Here is a 20,051-nt window from a genome sequence, read left to right on the forward strand (position 1 = left end):
CTCATGTGAGCCTTTGTTGGCTACCCTCTATTTCTCCAGCTCGGTCTGTTGCTACTGCCGCCGACACCTCATGCCGTGATCACACGGAGCTGCTCTCGCTTCTCTGAATACGCCATTCTCCATCTCTAGAACGCGGCGTACTTCGTCTCTGCCTAGAGCATCCTTAAGTCCTGTCTTTGTCTGGATAGCTCATCTTCTCAGTCTCAGACTTCATTTCTTGTGACCAATTCCTTGAACGTCTTAGAAAACTAGGTGTCATAGCGTCCTCAACTTCCCTGATTGTGCCTCTCAGCAAATAGTTTTTAATTATTTGCTTATTTGTTTTTCTATGTCACTAGATTATAAACCTCATATATTACTCTGAGAGAGAGAGAGGAGAAAACCCTTCAGTTCTACTCAATTATAAAATACAGAGTCATCACTTATAGTCACCAGGTTATACAAGTGATCATTGGAACTCACATCTTATAGCTGAAAGTCTGTACCCTTTTATCAATCTCTCCCTATTTTTACAATCCTCTAACCCTGGCAACTACTTTTCTACTCCCTGTTTCTATGAGTTTGAGTTTTGTTTTTCTTTTTTTATTCCACATCTATGAGATACCATACAGGATTTGTCTTTCTCTGTCTGGCTTATAATGCCCTCCAGTTTCATTCGTGTTGTTGCAAATGACATAATTTCCTTCTTTTTAAAAGACTGAATAATATCTCATTGCACATATATATATATATATATATTTTTTTTTTTCTTCTTTAAGCTTTCATCTGTTGACAGATACTTAGGTTGTGTCTGTGCCTTGGCTACTGTGAATAATGCTGCTATGAACATGGGAATGCAAATATCTTCTTGAAATGATTTTCCTTCCTTTGAATATAGACTCAGAAGTGGAAATTCTGGATCATACAGTAGTTCTAATTTGAATTGTTTGGGGGCCCTCCATTCTGTTTTTCATAGTTTCTTTTCTCCACACCCTTGCTAGCATTTGTTATCTCTTGTCTTTTTGATACTCTGTGGTTTTGATTTGCATTTCCCTGATGTTTAATGATGTTGAACAGCTTTTCAGTACCTATTGGCCATTTGTATGTCTGATTTTTGTATACTGATACCCTGCAACTTTACTGAAGTCGTTTATTAGTTCTAACAGGTTTTTGGTGAATCTTTTGGGTTTTCTGTATATAAAATCATGCCATCTGTAAATAGAGATCCTACTTTTTCCCTTTCTTATTTGGATTCCTTTTATTTATTTTTCTTGATTAATTGCTCTCAATGGGACTTCCAGTACTATGTTGGATAAAAATGATGGACATCCTTGTCTTGTTCCTGATCTTAGAGGAAAACCTTTTCCACTTTTCACCATTGAGTATGATGTTACCGGTGAGCTTGTCCTAGATGGCCTTTGTTACGCTGAGCTATATGTTCTCTATACACAGTTTGTTGAGTGTTTTTATCAGGAATGGATGCTAAAGTTTGTCAAGTGCTTTTTCTCCATCTATCGAGAAGCTCATATGATTTTTATCCTTCATTTTGTTAATGTATTATATTGACTGGTGGATGTTGAACTGTACTTGCATTCCTGGAATAAATCCCACTTGACCATGGTATATGATCCTCTTGCTGTATTATGGAATTGGATTTGCTAATATTTTGTTGAGGATTTATGGATCTATGCTCATACGGATATTGACCTGTAATTTCCGCTTTGGTAACTCCCTCATCTGGATTTGGCATTAGGGTAAAGTTGACCTCGTAAAATGAGTTTGGAAGTATTCCCTTCCTATTTTTTGGAAGTCTTTGAGAAGAACTGGTGGCAATTCTTTACACATTTGCTTGAAGTCACCAGTGAAGCCATCCTGATCCCACACTTTTGTTTGTTGGGAGGTATTTTATGTTTGTTTATTTTTAAGATTTTAACTATTTATTTGACAGAGAAAGAATGAGTGGGGGTGGGGACAGAGACAGAGGAAGAGGGAGAAGCAGACTCCCTGCTGAGCAAGGAGCCTAATTAGGGCCTCCATCCCCGGACCACAAGATTATGACCTGAGCCGAAGGCAGAGGCTTAACTGATTGACCACCCAGGGGCTCTTCTTGGGAGGTTTTTGTTACTGATTCAGTCTTCTTACTGGTAATTGGTCCATTCAGATTTTTTATTTCTTCATGATTCAATCTTGTATAATTGAATTGTATGATTGAATTGTATGTTTTTTCTTCTTTTCTTCTAGGTTGTCCAAATCCAGGTGAATAATTGTTCATAGTAGTTTCATGATCCTTTGTGTTCCTGTGGTATCAGTTGTATGGTCTCCTTTCATTTCTGATTTTATTTATTTCAGACCTTTCTTTCTTGGCAAGTCTAGTAAAGGTTTACTAATTTTGTTTATCATAAAAGTTTGATAATTTTGTTTATCTTAAAAAAAAACCAGCTTTAATTTTACCGTTGTTTTCTGTAATCTTTTTGGTCTCTATGTCATTTATTTGTTTAAAGATTTATTTGACAGAGAAAGAGCAGGAGAGCACAAGCAGGGGGAGTGGCTGGGGGAGAGGGAGAGGCAGGATCCCCACTGAGCAGTCAGCCTGACAGAGGGCTTGATCCCAGTACCTTGGGATCATGACCCAAGCTGAAGGCAGTCGCTTAACCAACTGAGCCACCCAGGGTCCCTTCTGTAGTATTTATTTCTGCTCTGATCTTTGTTATTTCCTTCCCTCTACTCACGTTGGGCTTAGTTTGTTCTTAATTTTGTTGCTCCTTGATGTGTCAAGTTAGATTGTTTATTCGAGATTTTTATTGTTGTTTCTTGAGGTAGGCATTTCATTTCAGTTTGAAGAACTCCCTTTAACATTTTTTTCTAAGGCCAGTCTAGTGGTCATGGACTTCATCAGCTTTTGTTTTTCTGGAAAACTCTCTCTTTCAGTCCTAAAGGACAACTTTGCTGTGTAGAGAATTCTTGGTTGGCAGTTTTTTTTTTTTTTTTCTTCTTTCAGTACTTTGAATATATCACCTTACTCCCTTCTGGCTGGCAAAGTTTCTGCTGAAAAATATGCTGACAGTCCTCTGGGAATTCCCTTGTACATAAAAAGTTGCCTTTTCTTGCAGCTTTTAGGATTCTCTTCTTGTCTTTAACTTTTGACAATTTACAATGTGTCTTGATAGGGATCTCTTTAGATCTCATTTAGTAGATTTTGAACTTCCTGGATGTGGATATCTGTTTCTTTCACCGGGTTAGGGAAGTTTTCAGCCATTATTTCTTTGAATAAGCTTTCTGACTTTCTCTCTTCTCCCAGTAGGACCCCTAAAATCTGGATATTGGTCTCCTTGATGATGTCCCATAAGTTCTTCAGGCTATCTTCATTTTTAAAATTCTTTTTCTTTTTCTTTCTTTTCTTTCTTTTCTTTTTAAGATTTTATTTATTTATTTGACAAAGAGAGAAAGCTCACAAGCAGGGGGAAAGGCAGAGGGAGAGAGAGAAGCAGGCTTCCCACTGAGCAGGGAGTCTCATGTGGAGCTTGATTCTGGGACCCCAAGATCATGCCCTGAGCCAAAGGCAGATGCTTAACTGGCTGAACCACCCACGTGCCCCTGAAATTCTTTTTCCTTTTTGCTGCTCTGGTTGGATGAGTTCCACTTGATTGTCTTTGAGCTAACTGATCCTTTCTTCTACTTCATCTAGCCTGCTGTCGAACCCCTCTAATGTATTTCTCAGATCAGTTATTGTATTTTTCAGCTTTGTGACTTCTGTTTGGTGTTCTTTTTTTTTTTAAGATTTTATTTATTTATTTGTCAGAGAGAGAGAGAGAGAGAGAGAGCGAGCACAGGCAGACAGAGTGGCAGGCAGAAGCAGAGGGAGAAGCAGGCTCCCCACAGAACAAGGAGCCTGATGTGGGACTCGATCCCAGGACGCCGGGATCATGACCCGAGCCGAAGGCAGCGGCTTAACCAACTGAGCCACCCAGGCGTCCCTGGTGTTCTTTATTTTCTATCTCTCTGTTGGAATTCACAGTTTATTCATGCTTTGCTTTCCTGACATTGGAGCATCTTGATGACTGTTATTTTGAACTCTCTATTGGCTAAATCACTTATCTCTGTTTCACTAAGATTTTTTTCTGGAAATTTATCTTGTTCTTTTGTTTGGTACATATTCCTCCATTTCTTTATTTTCCTCGACTCTCTGTGTTGGTTTTTGTGCATTAGATAAAACAGCCACCTTTCTCAGTCTTAATAGAGTGGTCTTATGTAGGAGACAAGTCTTGTTAATTAACCCGGCCCTAGTTCCTAGCTGTCTCTCAAAACTTGTGATTGTTCAAGCCTCCTTCTTTGTTCTTCATGGCTTCTCTCATAGTTGAGGGTGTGTCAAGACCTGTCAGGATACCAAAGGGGAGGACTGCACTCAGCACCTAGATGCAGGCTAATTAGAAGTGGAACCTTTAGGCAGCAGTGGGAGAATATGCAGTTAAGCCCCTTCCAGGGAGAAACTGGGAGGTGGATGTTTCTGCTTGTTACCTCTGTGCTGAGCCCGATATAGAACCAGAGTGGTGGTGGTGCTCTTGCATCTGTTATGAACTGTTTCTTTGTTTGCCACAGTCTTGTGGGAATGGTGATCGCAAATCCCCTTGGCTGTTAAAGCCAGGTGATCAATCCAGGTGCCTGGGCTTTAGGTAGAAGCTGTGAAAACTGGGGTGCCAGATGTGTGTACAAGCTCCTTCCAAGGAGATACTGGCCACTTCCTTCATTTATTGATAGGCAAACTGGATGTCTTCCTTGCAGAAATGTCTGTTCATGTTTTCTGCCCATTTCTTGATTGGATTATTTGTTCTTTGGATGTCGAGTTTGATAACTTCTTTGTAGATTTTGGATACTAGCCCTTTATCTGATATGTTATTTGCAAATATCTTTTCCCATTCTGTCCGTTGTCTTGGTTTTGCTGACCCTTTCCTTTGCTGTGCAAAAGCTTTTTATCTTGATGAAGTCCCAACAGTTCATTTTTGCTTTTGTTTCCCTTAACGAGTCTAGCAAGAAGTTACTCCAGCTGAGGTCAAAGAGGTTGCTGCCTGTGATCTCCTCAAGGATTTTGATGGATTCCTGTCTCACATTGAGGTCTTTCATCCATTTTGAGTCTATTTTTGTGTGTGGTGTAAGGAAATGGTCCAGTTTCATTCTTCTGCCTGTGGCTGGCTTATATCCCTTAAACAAATAATACATTAAAAAAGGGGAATTGTTTCTTTGTTTGCTACAGTTCTGTGGGACTCATGGATGGCAGTCTCTCTAGCTGTCAGAGCTAGGGATCAGAAAACCATCCCTTGGGTAAGTGCTACAGAAGTTGGGGTGCAGATTTGTGCACAAGATCCTTCCAAGAGGACACTGGCAGCTTTTGGTGGATTAGAGGGAGAAGGTGAGAGAAGCATCCTCCTGTTTCCTTGGTCTTTGAGGACGATCACAGCCAATGCTTAGTGCCTGCTACATTAGAAGCCTGGCCTGGAGGCAGCAGCTTTGAAAGCATGCAGATAAATCTCCTTCATGGACAGACTGGAAGATGGGAGGCTTTGCCTGCTCCCTCTCTGCTGAGACCTATGAGGATAGACGTGGTAACTGTGGTGTGCCCCATAGGAATTGCTTCTATGTTTGCTAGAGTCCTGTGGGGGGGGGTCTCACAATCACAAACTTTGTTGGTTTTCAGGGCTAGGTGCTTGGCACCCAGTTTTAACAGTTGGGGTGCTAGATGTAGGGTCCAAACCCTTCACCATTCTGGGAGAAGCTGGGCATTGGGGGTTCTGTCCTGATTGTATGGCACGGTGCCAGGAGTGGGGTTTATGGTAAGAGTGTGTCTCAACCTTTCCTACCCATTTTGATGTGGGTATTTTCTCATTCATCCAGTGTGTAGGAATCACAAGATTTCTGGATCTCTTTCGGAGGGCACTGCCCCATGTGTAGCTGTAGGTTTGGTGCATCTGTGAGGGCAGGAAGCTCAGGAGCCTCCTATGTCACCATCTTGGATGACTCCTCTCCACCATTCTTGGAGAGTGCTTCCCTGGCTTCATAGTGAGAAGGGGGGTTTGGGGATGAAGGAAAGAGTTGTCTTCTTTCAGAAAGCACTTAACGAGTACCTACTATGTCCTAGGCATCCTAGGCACTGGCGGTTATAAAGACAAAACTGAAGAGACAGGGAAACAATATTTCAGTGTGATGGATGTAGAACAGAAGCATATACAGGTGTCTGAGAGCTTCAAGGAGGTAGTGGGGTGGGCAGATGGCTTCCTGCAGGAAATGACGTATGATCTGAGTCTTGAAGGTTGAGTGGGAGGTTGGCAGGTAGGGATGGGCACACTCCCTTTAGACACTGTAGATTTATTACTCAGAGAGGGCAGCCACTGTCCCCAAATTACTTTAATCGGGTACTGCCACTGGAAATGATTTTCTCTGTGGCTTTGGACAATGCCATTAAAAATCCAGAAGTCTCAGTTTGCCTTCCAGTTGGATAGGGAGAGTAACATCTACTCCTTGAAACCACTGGGAAAATGAATCAATTTATGTGGTTTGTAAGAGCAAGTGTTTACTTATTCGAAAGCCTCCAGAGGGAATATATGAAAGGAAACAGAGCATGGGGAGGAGAGCAACCAGGCAGGAACAAGGGGAAGCAAATGGGACTGGACTCTCATTAGCCTGGGATAGATTGATCTTCTGTCACAATTTCCCAAACTCCCAGCAGTCTCAACCTAAAGCTTGTTCAATATTTTAAAACCAATTTAAAACCAATTTTTGAGTTTGCTTTTTTTAAAAAAAATATTGCATTAATCAAAAAATGCATTAAGTTTAGGGTCAAGCAGCCTAACTGTTGGAAAAAAGCTGATTGGGCCCCAGGAGACATGGACTAGCTTGGCTGCATAATGTAATATCAAAGACCAGAAACTACTCAGTGTTTAAGGGTGAACAATGGAGAGTAGCCACAAATGCTGAAAGGGAAATCCTTACAGGTGAGTTGAATTGAAAGGAAATGGGAAGAGGGCTCATGAGGGTATTTTGTTAGCATGAGCAAAATTCAGACATGAGGCTGCCTCCAAAGCCTTCAGTTCCAAGGGATGGGGTTGCAATTAGCTCTGTACTGTTGGATGTGTAGTGTCCTCCTGTCAAAGATTTCGTATCAGTGGAATTGCAGAAGTCCTCTGCCTGGAGATCACTGCCATTTGAGAGAAATACAAGGAACAGAAAACAAACCTGTCCTATTGAAATAAGAGTCCTTTCTCTTACTGAATGGAATGGGGTCTTTTAGTTTGATGAAGTAGTTCATGTGGTTCATCCCTTTTCATGTCCAAGAGTAGCTATGGTTGAAATCAGGAGGCTTGGGGGACTTGGTAAATCAGATCATCAAGAATACACTGGTTATTTTGCATCCTTTCCCCCTCTGGCCTGCCCCGGAAGGCTGACTCCCAAAGGCTGTGTCGCTAGGACGCTTTCAGGTTGGCTTCCAGTTGGATGTGGAGACAGAAGCAAGAGATCAGAAGGCGGAAGAGAGAAGTCAAGATGTCCATCTTCATTCCCTTCCTGCCTGGGGCCCACTTCTGGCGATGCTGGACCCTCATGGTTACACCTCCTGTCAAGAGGCCCCACCTCCACGGTTCCAACCCCCAGGGTTATTCTCTGTGTGACACCATTTCCTTTTGTCCCTTCAGGCCTCGGCAGGTCATGGCTGCTGATGCTGCCCTCGGAGGCCCTCCACATCGTGTTGGGTTCTTGTGACTCTTCATGACCTTTTAGCTAAAATCTCTTCATGTGCGCATTGGAGTTGGATTCTGTTTCCTGTAGGAGCCTAATAAATCAGAGACATGGGGGGAAAAGGGCAGCAACACCCCCAACAAGTTGCCTTCTGTTCTCAGGCCACGGTGGACAGACTCCTCCAGTTCAGTTGGTCAGTTCGTTTTGTTTCAAATAAGAGGAGTATGAGGTTGATCCAGCAGCTCGAGTGAGGCAGGAGGACTTATGACAGAGCTGCCTCTTCCTGAATTCCTCCTGGAGGCAACTCTGTCCTGAATTAACTATTCTTTTTCTGAATTCCTAGTATACTGATTGTATGGGCCTTGTGGCATCTAATAAAGTCATATAAAGTCTGTGAGAGCAGGTACTTCATCCCCAGAGCCTAGAACAAAGCCTAATGGATTATAGGTGTTTAACACATATTTGATGCATGAATAAAATAATGTCTTTTTCTTTATAGATGCAATGATCACTCAAAAGACATCTGTTAAATATCTGTGCACCAGACAAGATATTTGCCTCTGCATCCTTGTCCATGCAGCATTTTATGCTGGAATGTTTTTTTTTTTTTTTTTTTTTTTTTTTTTTTTTATCATCCTTAACCCACTGTCCTTTTGACAGACTCTGATCAACCTTCTGTGACTTTTTTGGGGAAGGGTTATAAAAGCTATAGATTTCTTAAACTTTGTTTTAGCATATTACTCTTGTTCTATATTTTTTCTCTAAGTCTCCCCTATGACACCTTCATGTGACTCTGAAGAAAAACATGTCTGCAGGGGCACCAGGGTGGCACAGTGTGTTAAATATCTGACACTTGGTGTTGGCTCAGGTCATGATCTCATGGTTGTGGGACTGAACCTGGTGTCTGGCTCTGTGCTCAGCAGGGCATCTGTTTGAGATTCTCTCTCTCCACCTCTCTACCTCTCCCCTTGCTCGCTCTCTCTCTAAAATGAATAAATAAATCTTAAAAAAATTCTTTATCTGCAGTTTTCCAGCAGAAAGTCTGGTGGTCGGGGCACCTGGGTGGCTCAGTGGGTTAAGCCTCTGCCTTTGGCTCAGGTCATGATCTCAGGGTCCTGGGACTAAGCCCTGCATCGGGATCCCTGCTCCCCAGGAAGCCTGCTTCCCCCCGCTTCTGCCTGCCTCTCTGCCTACTTGGGATATATCTCTCTCTCTGTCAAATAAATAAATAAAATCTTTAAGAAAAAGAAAGTCTGGATTTGGATATATTTATATCCAAACATTTGGATACAAATATTTGATTTATATATATTTACGTAGACAAATGTTTGTTTGCCAATTGGTGGTCTTTGCAGAAACAAGACCCTGGATCCTGGTCACCTCTGCTTAAGGCCAGCTCTAACTTTCTTTCTCCTACTTTCCTGAGTTGAACAAAAAGGTTTTAATAGCTTCAAAAAATTCTAGGGAGTTACCTCAATCTTTAACACCGAGGTTTGTTAGTTCTTTCTGAATGAATAAGGAAGGGGATTATCAGGTAGGTTAGGCACTTGGACAACTTCAAGGTTAAGGAATTTTCTCCTTCACCTTATGGCTACTGTTTTCAAATAGACATTAAGGTATCACTTCTTCGAAGCCTTTGCCCATGTTTATGGTCCTAAGAGTGTACGGATGTAAGTTGCTAGACCAGCTTCATTTCTCGGTGCCTTGGTCTAGCCTAGCCCTTCTGGGATACAGTGGTCCTGAGGCAGGGGCATCTCAGGGTTAATGTTATTCCTGACATCAGCACGCAGTGAGCTTGTATTTGAATGCCACTGGGATAAAATAAAATCACCAGAAAGAGCATTTGCTGCCTCTGTTGCAGAAATGGCAATTCAGATCTGTCTCCCAATATGCTCATGGCCAACATCTTAGAAGCTGATGAGAAGACCTGAATTCACTAGTTATGTTTATTTGCTTATGTTAATATTAGTAAATAAGTCCACAGAGTATCTTAAAAAGATATACTTCTTTATGCTCTGCTTTTAGAACATTCAGATATATTAAATTCTCTACTGTAAAATTAAAATGCTCTGAAATTTCTACATCTCTTTATGAGGCTCCTGTCAATAAAGTTAACTGAAAGATTTACCTGGGTAGACTGGATATTTAAAACTTTGTTAACATCCCTATCAGTGGAAAAATAATGAGCAAATTCATCAACTGTGCTGAAATTTTTACTCCTTTCCTCTAAGGTTTGGTTGATCATAATTAATAAATAAAAGAAAATGTATTTGCATTTCCCTAAGCCTGATGTAGTACATTGGAGAGTAAGGTGCAGTAAATAGCTCTTTACCTAATCAAGACTGAAATACAATTTAGCATACTTGATGATATTGCTAAAGAACGGTAATATCCTCGCATCACGTAATACTTCTATGCACATCATTCATGGAGGAAGTTTCGCCAATGATTTTACACAAGGCACTTTTGAAAAAAACTATAAATGTGGGGTTAAAATTGATTGACCTGATTCAGAAATTGTTACATTGTTTTCTCTGTCCTCTAAAGACTCCTCTGCTCATGCTATGTTCCTTTTCCCTATTGCATATACCCCTGGGGAAAGCATGGGCATAACCCAGTGGCCATCTACAGCCCAACCTGAGGAGGTGGGTCATTCTGGGAGGATCGTGTGGGTGGGACAGCCAGAGGTCCCAATCCCTGGGGCTGTAGGCTACTAGGCTAATTTGTTTGTTTGTTTTGTTTTGTTTTTGATTTTTTGTTTTTTAGATTGGAACCCTTTGACCTTCAGGAAACAGCTCTTGTCTCGCACCCACATCCCGAGCCCTGTTTTGTGGAAGGAGGGGGCACCCTACCTGAGTAACTGCTCCTGAGGCTTCAAAGAGGGTGCCGCATTCACCTTCATGGTACGCCTCCTTACAGTCCCGGCAGAAGACGAACTGCGGAAGAACACACACGTGTCAAGGATGGGTCTGTGGGCTGCTCCTGGACCTCACATGTTTTTCCTTCTCCAAGCTCACTACAGCCATTACTCTGACTTGTGTGACGTTTTCTGTGCCAAAGGACTTTTTGCAAAGAGAAACGAAGTTATATTTCAATGACATTCTTCGCTCTTTACTAAATAATGTTCCAAGCCCTACAGCAGGGTTCCAAAGATGGATGAGTCATATTTCCTATCTTTATGATGTTTCCAGTCTGGCAGGAGAGAGAGTCGTAGAGTGTTACTGGTGTTAGGATATGAGGAAAACAATGTTATTCAAGGATTTCACATCCTAGATCTGTTTACACACACAGAGGATTTATAAGTTCATGTTAATAGACTTCGTTTTTCACGGAAAGCCTATTACAGGAAGCAGAAATCAATTGTGTCCCCTGCGCATTCATATGGTGAAGTCTTGACCCCCAGTACCTCAGGATGGGAGTGCATTTGGAAATAGGGTCTTTGATGAGGTAAGTACGGTAAAATGAAGTCATGAGAGTGGGCCCTGATCCTACGTGGCCAGTGTCTTTATGAGAGGAGATGGACTGAGAGATGACCATGTGGGGACACAGTGAGAAGGTGGCCATCTGCAAATCAGGAGGGAGACCTCAGGGGAAACCAGCCTTGCTGACACCTTGCTTCTTGGCTTTTAGCTTGCAGGACTATAAGAAAGTAATTGTTGTTAGAGCCCCCCAGTCCATGGTACTTTGTAATGGTGGCCAGGGGTAGCTGCTACGTGGCCTGGAGTGGGTCTGCTCAGCTGGGGATGATGCCCCTGTCAAAATTCACACACCACACAATGGGAGAGACATGGGGAGCAACTCACTGCTCTCCACCCTCCATCTTCAGGGAAGAAAGCTCAAAAGTGACTGCTGGAAAAGGAAGCTCTCCTCCCACCGTCGGGAACCTGGAGGCCCCTCTAGGCTGACTCCATCGCCACCAGCCATGCTCCAGAGGGTGTGGCTAACGGGGTGTGCCCTTCAGCGGACACAGGGGATTGAAGTCATCATTCTGTCCCTGCCCTCTGACACCCCTTAGGAGAGGCGGGTTCTAGATCTCTTCTGCTTAAATATGGACGTGTTCACTACCTGGCCAACAGCACAAGGTGGAGGTGATGGTAGGCCGCGATCTGGGCCCAGGCTTGAGGAAATGGGTAGCTTACGTTCTGGCCAGTGGCTCCTGAGGGGCTGGTGTACAGGGAACCCAAGCCGCGGGCCACGAGGCCTGGCTGAGCCACCAGCAGGCAGCCGGCACCAACATGGCAGCCCAGCATCTGAGCCATATTTCCAGGGACCTTCCAGCCCCTGGATGAGTTGCCCCAGATGACTCCAGGTGGAAGAGAGAAAAACTCAGCTTTACAGGAGCTTGCCGCAATTACAGCCTTGTCGGGAAAAAAGAAAATAAAGCAAAACAAGAACAAGACTGTTGTTGTTTAAAATTACTAAGTTTTGGGGTGTTTCTTACACAGCCATCGGTAATGGATAGAGTAATGGCAGCGAGAATCCAGAAGACGCAAAAAAGTCGCAGAGGCATGAGGTTCTCAAATGAATATTCTCCAGCACGAGCCAGGAAATTAGTGCAGTTTTGCTTCAGATAAGACTGTTTGGAACTGATAAATACAACCCCAGACAAACAGGGTCCAGAAAAGTCCAGCTTTATCCCCCAACACATCACCACCCTTCCTTGCCTCCGAGAGAACAGCCCGTCCCAGGTGGTTTTCCTTCATGCTGTCTTCACCCTAGAAGCAGGTCTCCCTCCTTCCCCATGTCCAGTTTCTTGTTTCAACAGCTCGTCTGAAAATCGTCTTAATCTCTGAGCAGACTGAACAAGACAGGCAGGTGTTTGATACGGAAAAGGCCTCTGTAGGTAGGAGGCCATCTACCTTCTAAGTAGTCGTTATTTTCAGAGTGCTGTAGTCTTATTTCTTCTCACAGCAAAGAGACTGGCCCCCGTTTTGTGGGATTTACACTTTATCTAAAGATTCAGGTTGGTGGGAGATGGGCGTGCGTCAGGTTGTCTTTATACAATCCGTCAATGCCACCGGGTTTTAATTTCTGGCACATTTTATTTTCCCTGAGCCAAAGGCTAATCCAGTGAACAGCGAATGAAGTGGGTCTTAGGGCTTCCTCTTAAGATGAAAAACAATAAAAAAAAAATTAATGTGTCCGCTCATCTTTGCGTTTGCCCCAGAGCCATCGGTCAGCTCTCACGCGCCGTGTTCGGAAAAACGCAGCCTGGACGGTTCAGTCACGGAGAGGCGCTCACTGGGTGACTTCGGCCTAGCACCTTCCTCAGAAGCGAGTCTGATCTCTCGGCATGACAGGGAAAACGCTTCACATCTTATTAGCTAGTGGATGAGATATAAAATCAGTTTCATGGTAGAGGAACACCCTGGAGGTTGATCAGTTTGTCAGAATAAATAGGCCTTTCCTGACACAAAGACATTAAATCCCTTTCACGCTGGGTCTACGAGGAATGGACTAAAAACGTAACAGAAGAGGAAGAGCGCACGAAGACGGAAGGCCTCCCCGCGTCAGCACGGCGAGAGGCACGCGGAAGCTGGCCGAATCCTCTGCTGGTAAGTTCACATGCGTGTACTTGTTCATCTGCTTCCATTCCGGCAGTCTGACTTCGATGTGGAGCTATCATGCTGTGGGCTTCCTGGTTAAACAATTTGCATCTTTCTCAAACAAAATGGGGAAATATCTAGAAGGTCTGATCTTGAAAATGTTCAGGTTTTGTTTTGTTTTGTTTTTAGAGTGGGGGAGAGACAGAGGGAGAGAGAGGAAGAATTGAAGCAGGGTCCTTGCCCAGTGCGTGAGCCCCCTGCAGGGCTCGATCTCACGCCCCAGAGATCATGACCTGAGCCAAAATCAAGTGTCGGACGCTTCACCAACTGAGCCACCCAGGTGCCCGGAAAATGTGCAGGTTTTTAATTATGTTATTCAGAATTCAACCAGGTGCTTGTACAAATGCTTAGGCTCTTCAGTTCCCAAACTGTGCGCCGAGGCACTCTGGGGTGCCACAAGAAGCTCATGAGGGTGTAATGGGATATTTTAAAGTTCTGAGGAAGACACGGTTGACACTACCTGTTGGACACTGTGAATGACTAACTCAAGGCGGTTCGTGGTGTTACCGTGGATTGTGTTCCCCTTCTGATGACCCATCTTGGCAGAGCCGGGTTTTTGGTTACTGTGAGAGGAAAACAACTACCATGGGAGCATCTGGGTGCAGCAGGAGATGTAGTTATTTAAGAATGAAATGAAACTATTTTTTTCTATTCAATTTATGTCAACTATCTTTTCAAATGACTATTATGTTGCTAAGACATTAATTCTTATTTACGGTACTTGGACTTAAGTATTCAATAAACAAAACTGTTGGGACTTAAGTATTTGGTGAACAAAACTACATTTCCTTTGTCTTAGGAGCACCAGGAAACACTTACTGAGTCGCTGGGGCAGGGCAGACAGAGGAAGGTTGGGGAACTCTGGCTTAGACATACACAAAACTCCTTGAGGTAACATTTTGGGCCAGTTTTCAAACACTGCCAACGGCACAGATATTTCTAGAGAAAGAGCTTGAGAAGACAGATCCGGCTCCCACATTTTCACACTGAATAACGTTATTATTGCGTTATTAGTTAGAACAAGATCCACGTGCCCATGGGAGACAGGCAATGTCAGCCTTTCTCTAGAAATATCTGCTGACATTGCCTGTCTCCCATGGGCACGTGGATCTTGTTCTAACTAATAACGCAAAAGGCTGAAATTTACCTGGGACTTGCTATGAACTAACTGTGGTCTCACATTTGCTAAAGATATCTTACAAGTAAATGCTAATTGAATGGAAGGGACTACCAAACAGTTATGCAGTGTACTTTTCCCAGATTGTTTTCTCTTGAGATAGATCTGATAAATGCCACCAATTTCTGTAGTTAAAAAAAAAAAAAATTAAAGACTTTTAAGGGGCACCTGGGTGGTTCAGTCAGTTAAGCATCCGCCTCTGTTTCAGGTTATGATCTTAGTGTCCTGGGATCCAGCCCCATGTTGGGTTCCCTGCTCAGTGGGGAGTCTGTTTCTCCCTCTACCTCTCCCCCACGGCTTGTGCTCTCTCTCTTTCTCTCTCTCAAATAAATAAATAAATAAAATCTTCCCCAAAAAGGCTTCTAAAAATTATAAACATAATACATACTTATCATGTTGGCTCTCTAAACTCTATCCCTTACTAGATTTGATGAGAAAGCAATATATGTGGACTCTATTATCTTAGCTCCTAGAAGTTGACTTTCCATGTCAACTTGGCTAGACCGCAATTCCCAGTTATTCGATCAAGCGCTAATCTGGGTGTTTCTGTGAAGGTATTTTGTAGGACTATAACATCTATACTCATTTTGCTTTAAGGAGGAGAGATGATCCTAGATAATCTGGGTGTGCCTGATTCAATCTGCTGAAAGGTTTTAAGAGCAGAACTGAGGTTTTCCCCAGAAGGAGAGGGTCTGTCTGGGGACAACAGCTTCTGGCTTGTCAGCCTGACCTTCTTGAAGACCTGCTTGTGAGGTCAGGGCCAGATATATGGATATGCTGATATAGATAGATTTATTCATGTATCTATGGATCTATGGGGACAGCTGACCATATTTTTATATCTATATCCACCTCCCACTGGTTCTGCCTCTCTTTTGGCTGGCTGACATAGCTCAGCTGCTATGGAAAAAATTTTACTAGGTCATTTAATTCTTTTGCAAATGGACTGATTTAAAAAAACAAGTACTTGCATTTTCTATGTTATTTGCAAAATGGTAGTTTGAATCTCTTTCTGTGTGTGTCTTCCATCCCAAGTACCACAGGACAACTGCTCTTAGAAGTCAACACAGTAAAGGAAACAGTCAACAAAACAAAGAGGCAACCTACAGAATGGAAGAAGATATTTGCAAATGACACCACAGACAAAGGGCTGATATCCAAGATCTATAAAGAACTCCTCAAACTCAATACTCAAAAAATAGATAATCACATCAAAAAATGGGCAGAAGACATGAACAGACACTTCTCCAAAGAAGACATACAAATGGCTAATAGACACATGATAAAATGTTCATCATCATGAGCCATCAGGGAGTTTCAAATCAAAACCACATTGAGATACCACCTTACACCAGTTAGAATGGCCAAAATTTTTTAAAAAGATTTTATTTATTTATTTGACAGACAGAGGTCACAAGCAGGCAGAGAAGCAGGCAGAGGGAGAAAGGAGGAAGCAGGCTCCCCGTGGAGCAGAGAGCCTAATGTGGGGCTCGATCCCAGGATCCTGGGATCATGACCTGAGCCGAAGGCAGAGGCTTAACCACTGAGCCACCCACGTGCCCATAGAATGGCCAAAATGAACAGGACAGTAAACGACATGTGTTGGAGAGGATGTGGAGAAAGGGGAACCTCTTAACACTGTTGGTGGGAATGCAAGTTTGTGCAGCCACTTTGGAAAACAGTGTGGAGATTCCTCAAAAAATTAAAAATAGAGCTACTCTATGACCTGGCAAAATACCCAGTACTACTGGGTATTTATTATTTATCCCAAAGATATTGATGTAGTGGAAAGAAGGCCCATCTGTATCCCAATGTTCATAGCAGCAATAGCCACAGTCACCAAACTGTGGAAAGAGCCAAGCTGTCCTTCAACAGATGAATGGAAAAAGAAGATATGGTACATATACACTATGGAGTATTATGCCTCCATCAGAAAGGATGAATACCCAACTTTTATATTAACATGGATGGGACTGGAGGAGATTATGCTGAGTGAAATAAGTCAAGCAGAGAGAGTCAATTATCATATGGTTTCACGTATTTGTGGAGCATAAGGAATAACACGGAGGACATTGGGTGAAGGAGAGAAATGAGCTGGGGGAAATCGGAGGGGGAGATGAACCATGAGAGACTGTGGACTCTGAGAAACAAACTGAGGGTTTTGTAGGGGAGGAGGGTCGGGGGTTAGGAGAGCCTGGTGGTGGGTATTAAGGAGGGCACATATGGCATGGAGCACTGGGTGTGGTGCATAAACAATGAATCTTGGAACACTGAAAAAATAAAATAAAGTTAAAAAACAAAGTTGACAACTCAAAAAAAAAAAAAAGTCAACACACCAGTGATGAATCCCTGAACTCTACCTCTGAAATTAATAATACACTATATGTTAATTAACTGAATATAAATTAAATTAAATTTAAAAAAAGAAGTAAATACCAGGAACAAGGTTATCACTTCCAATGGCGGGACTGTGTCCCTTTACTTGACAATGAATATGCTAATCCAATTCATTTTTCTCTTGGATTAACTGCCTGGGAGGTTCGTGCCCAAACTCTTCACCTAACTGTAGGAACTAGCTCATCCCAAGTGCCTACAATGAGGCATACAACTTCAAAACAACTATTTACTAAGTGGGAAGTTCAGCAAGACAAATTTTTTTTCTAAGAAGCAATAGCGAAACCATTTTTACCATTCAAGTCATATTTTTTGCCTTGCAATTAAAATGAGTTGACTATTCACCTTAAGGATGGATGAAATCTTGGACCTGGACCACATCTGAGAATCACACTTTGTAATACACGAAATCACACAGTAGGTATTTATAGTTTTAGAAATCAGATATACTTTGATATTTCAAAGTAAACCTTCTGAAGTCAGACAGCCGTGGAGACAGAGGCCTTTCTCTTCTATTCATTACCCTGAGTGATCCTAATATCTCTTTCCTTTATTTATTTTTTGGTAAAGATGGAATAATAAGGTAATGAGTATTTCACACAGTCTCAGACACATAGTAAACACAATAAATAGTTTTCCCATAGAGTTACGATGCTTTATAGGCAAAAAAATTTGATGGAGATGTAAGGTGACAGTGAAGCCCCTTGTTAATTAATTCCCACTACTCTGGTGATAACTGTTGTTACGTGAAAATCCTGCATGAGACTGGGAACTCCTGGACAACACCAGGCTTGTCAACTCTCCTAACTGCCATATGGAGAGGGATGCTGGCCTCACTTTCCTTGTCTATGTACAGGGGCACCTTCACGGTCAGTCCCCTAGACCACCCTGTACTACCACGGAGCCGTACGGATTGTCCGTCACGTTTATCGTTCAATATCCTGTCAGTGGAGAAGTCATTTGATTGATGGTTGAGTTTGATTTCCCATAAGCCCATCATGGAGACATTCAAAAGGAGATGTATGTATATTTTCTCTTTGGAAACATGAAAAGGAATTAAATGAACAGCTTCCAGTGCGGAACATTCAGCGTGTGCTGATCAATACAGCTGAGAGCCAGTAGGTACCTACAAGAGATGACCCTCAAAATAAGGGTTTGATCCTTCAAGTTGAGTGATCTGTACATGAAAGCCCACGTTCCTTCCTGCCTGTTTTCAGTCCTGACAGCATCTATTAGAAAGGCATTTTATTATGTGCCATTCATTCCTTTCCATAGCTCTGAAGTTCTGCGTTAAAAGAACGAGAGAGAATCAAATCGTGTTTCAGGACCCCTGACTACAGTCAGGGGAAACATCAAAGCCCGAGGCACACATCCGTGCTTCTTTGGGAGCAGATGAAATAGTTTTCTTCCAGGTGTAGGACTTTCCAGAAGATGGCAGCAGTGATATATACGATTGAGCCTCAGTGTGTTAAAAATAGAGTTTCCAAAGAGTCAGTCTCCCCATGGGTGACCAGCCGCTGATTCGTGCAAAACTGATCTGACAAGACAGTGCAACACAACGGAAGTGGTATTAGACTGTAATGCACTAAAACACAATCTTGAGAAGAAGAAAGTCAGGTTATTTCCTTTCAAGTGCACAGCATCTTAAAATCACAGAATCTCATGGTGGGAAGCCATCTGAAACGATGCCACGCTCTACATGTAAACAGACTAAGACAATCTTTTACGTGCAACCTCCAAATGGCTAAAAAGAAATAATTTTAAGGAAGTTGAATAGAGCTCAGTAGCTGAATTCCTTTGTCTCTATTTTCCTCTCTCCCTCCTTCCCTCCCTCCCTTCCTTCCTTTTTAAGATTTTATTTATTTATTTGAGAAAGAGAGAAAGTGAGTGAGAGAGAGCAAGCACAAGCCACGGGGTGGGGGTGGGGTCAGGGAGAGCAGTAGGGAGCCCGATGCAGGACTGGATCCCAGGACCCTGGGGTCATGACCTAGCTGAAGGCAGAAACTTAGACAACTGTATTTTTCAAATTCTATATGAACCATCGAGGACGGTTGAACAGTGTCATCTAGATTCCCACAGAATACTGTGACAGTGACCCCTCCCATACCCCAAATTATTTTTGTTTTAGGGTTGCTACGCTGAAAGGCCCTTATTTCCCTCGGTTTCATTTTATTCACAGGGAGCTCTTAACAGAACTCTGAAAATTCCCTTTTCTGACATTATCGCGATCTCAACAGGCACTGTGTGTACCCAACCTTCCCGTACATGGTGCCTTAATTTACACATTCATGGTGAGTACAATCTAGTGAAAGTTTTTTACCATCTGTCTTGGAACCAGGGACCCGCCAGAGACGGTGAGCTCGCACAACGAAGAGACCATGTCTGCTAGCTGACCTTCAACAGGGACCTCGAGTCAAGAGGGGCTCCCAGTTAATGCTCCAGAAGGTAAGTGTGGTCCTGGACAGTGACCTGTCTGACGTGTAACTATAGACAACGATATTTAAACTTATTTTCTCCTTCAAAATGTTTATACTTTTTTTTTTAGACCTAAAAATCCTTATTGGCCATTTATTTTGCCTTTTCTTTAATAGCTTTATAGAGACAACTCACATACTCAGGGGTTTTAAAAAGGAGTTTATGTATTTTTTGAGCGGATAACCCACACGTCCAGCACAAGCTAGAAAGGTGCAGAACATATAGGGTCAAACAGAGGTCCCACTTCCTCCTTGGTCCCCTGCATTGCTTCTGGGGGATAATCACTGTCATCTCTTTGTGTCTTCCTGGAAACTTTTTATGCATTGTATTTTAAGACAAAAATGGCATCTAAGAAATGGCATTCTGCCTGGTGCTTTGTGTCTCGCTTCCTCATTCACAGCCTGCCCTGTCCGCGGACCAGCAGCCGCGCAGCATTCCAGCGGACAGATGCGCTTCACTGGGTCCAACCAGGCGCCCCCCACCCATGGCCATGTGGGTCTTTCCCAGTATTTTGCTGCTGGAAACAAAACCGCAGGGAACGCCCTTCTCCGCAGGTCACTCTGCACGTGAAGGAAATCGTAGCATAAAGTTCTAGAAGTGAAACAGCTGGGACAAGGGCACGTGGAGTATACATTTTGACTGCATTTGCACACCTGCCCCAGTAGAAGAGGGGGCAGGTGGTCCACGTCCAGTGGCAA

General features: G+C 42.9%; 1 protein-coding gene across 6 annotated transcripts in view; it reads right to left on the reverse strand.

The window, feature by feature from the left end:
• The window catches only part of PRKN (parkin RBR E3 ubiquitin protein ligase), a 1,375,032-nt gene that overhangs the window by 47,161 nt on the left and 1,307,820 nt on the right, over nucleotides 1-20,051 (reverse strand). For all 6 annotated transcript variants that reach the window (XR_007128111.1, XM_047733473.1, XM_047733472.1 and 3 more), the window contains one exon: nucleotides 10,554-10,637. Coding sequence is in view for 5 of the 6 variants with exons in the window: in XM_047733473.1 (XP_047589429.1) it covers nucleotides 10,554-10,637 (84 nt within the window). In the remaining variant the exon portion in view is untranslated. The remainder of the gene's footprint in view (nucleotides 1-10,553; nucleotides 10,638-20,051) is intronic.

The sequence above is a fragment of the Lutra lutra genome, chromosome 6 (assembly GCF_902655055.1).
Source record: "Lutra lutra chromosome 6, mLutLut1.2, whole genome shotgun sequence".
Lineage (NCBI taxonomy): Eukaryota > Metazoa > Chordata > Mammalia > Carnivora > Mustelidae > Lutra > Lutra lutra.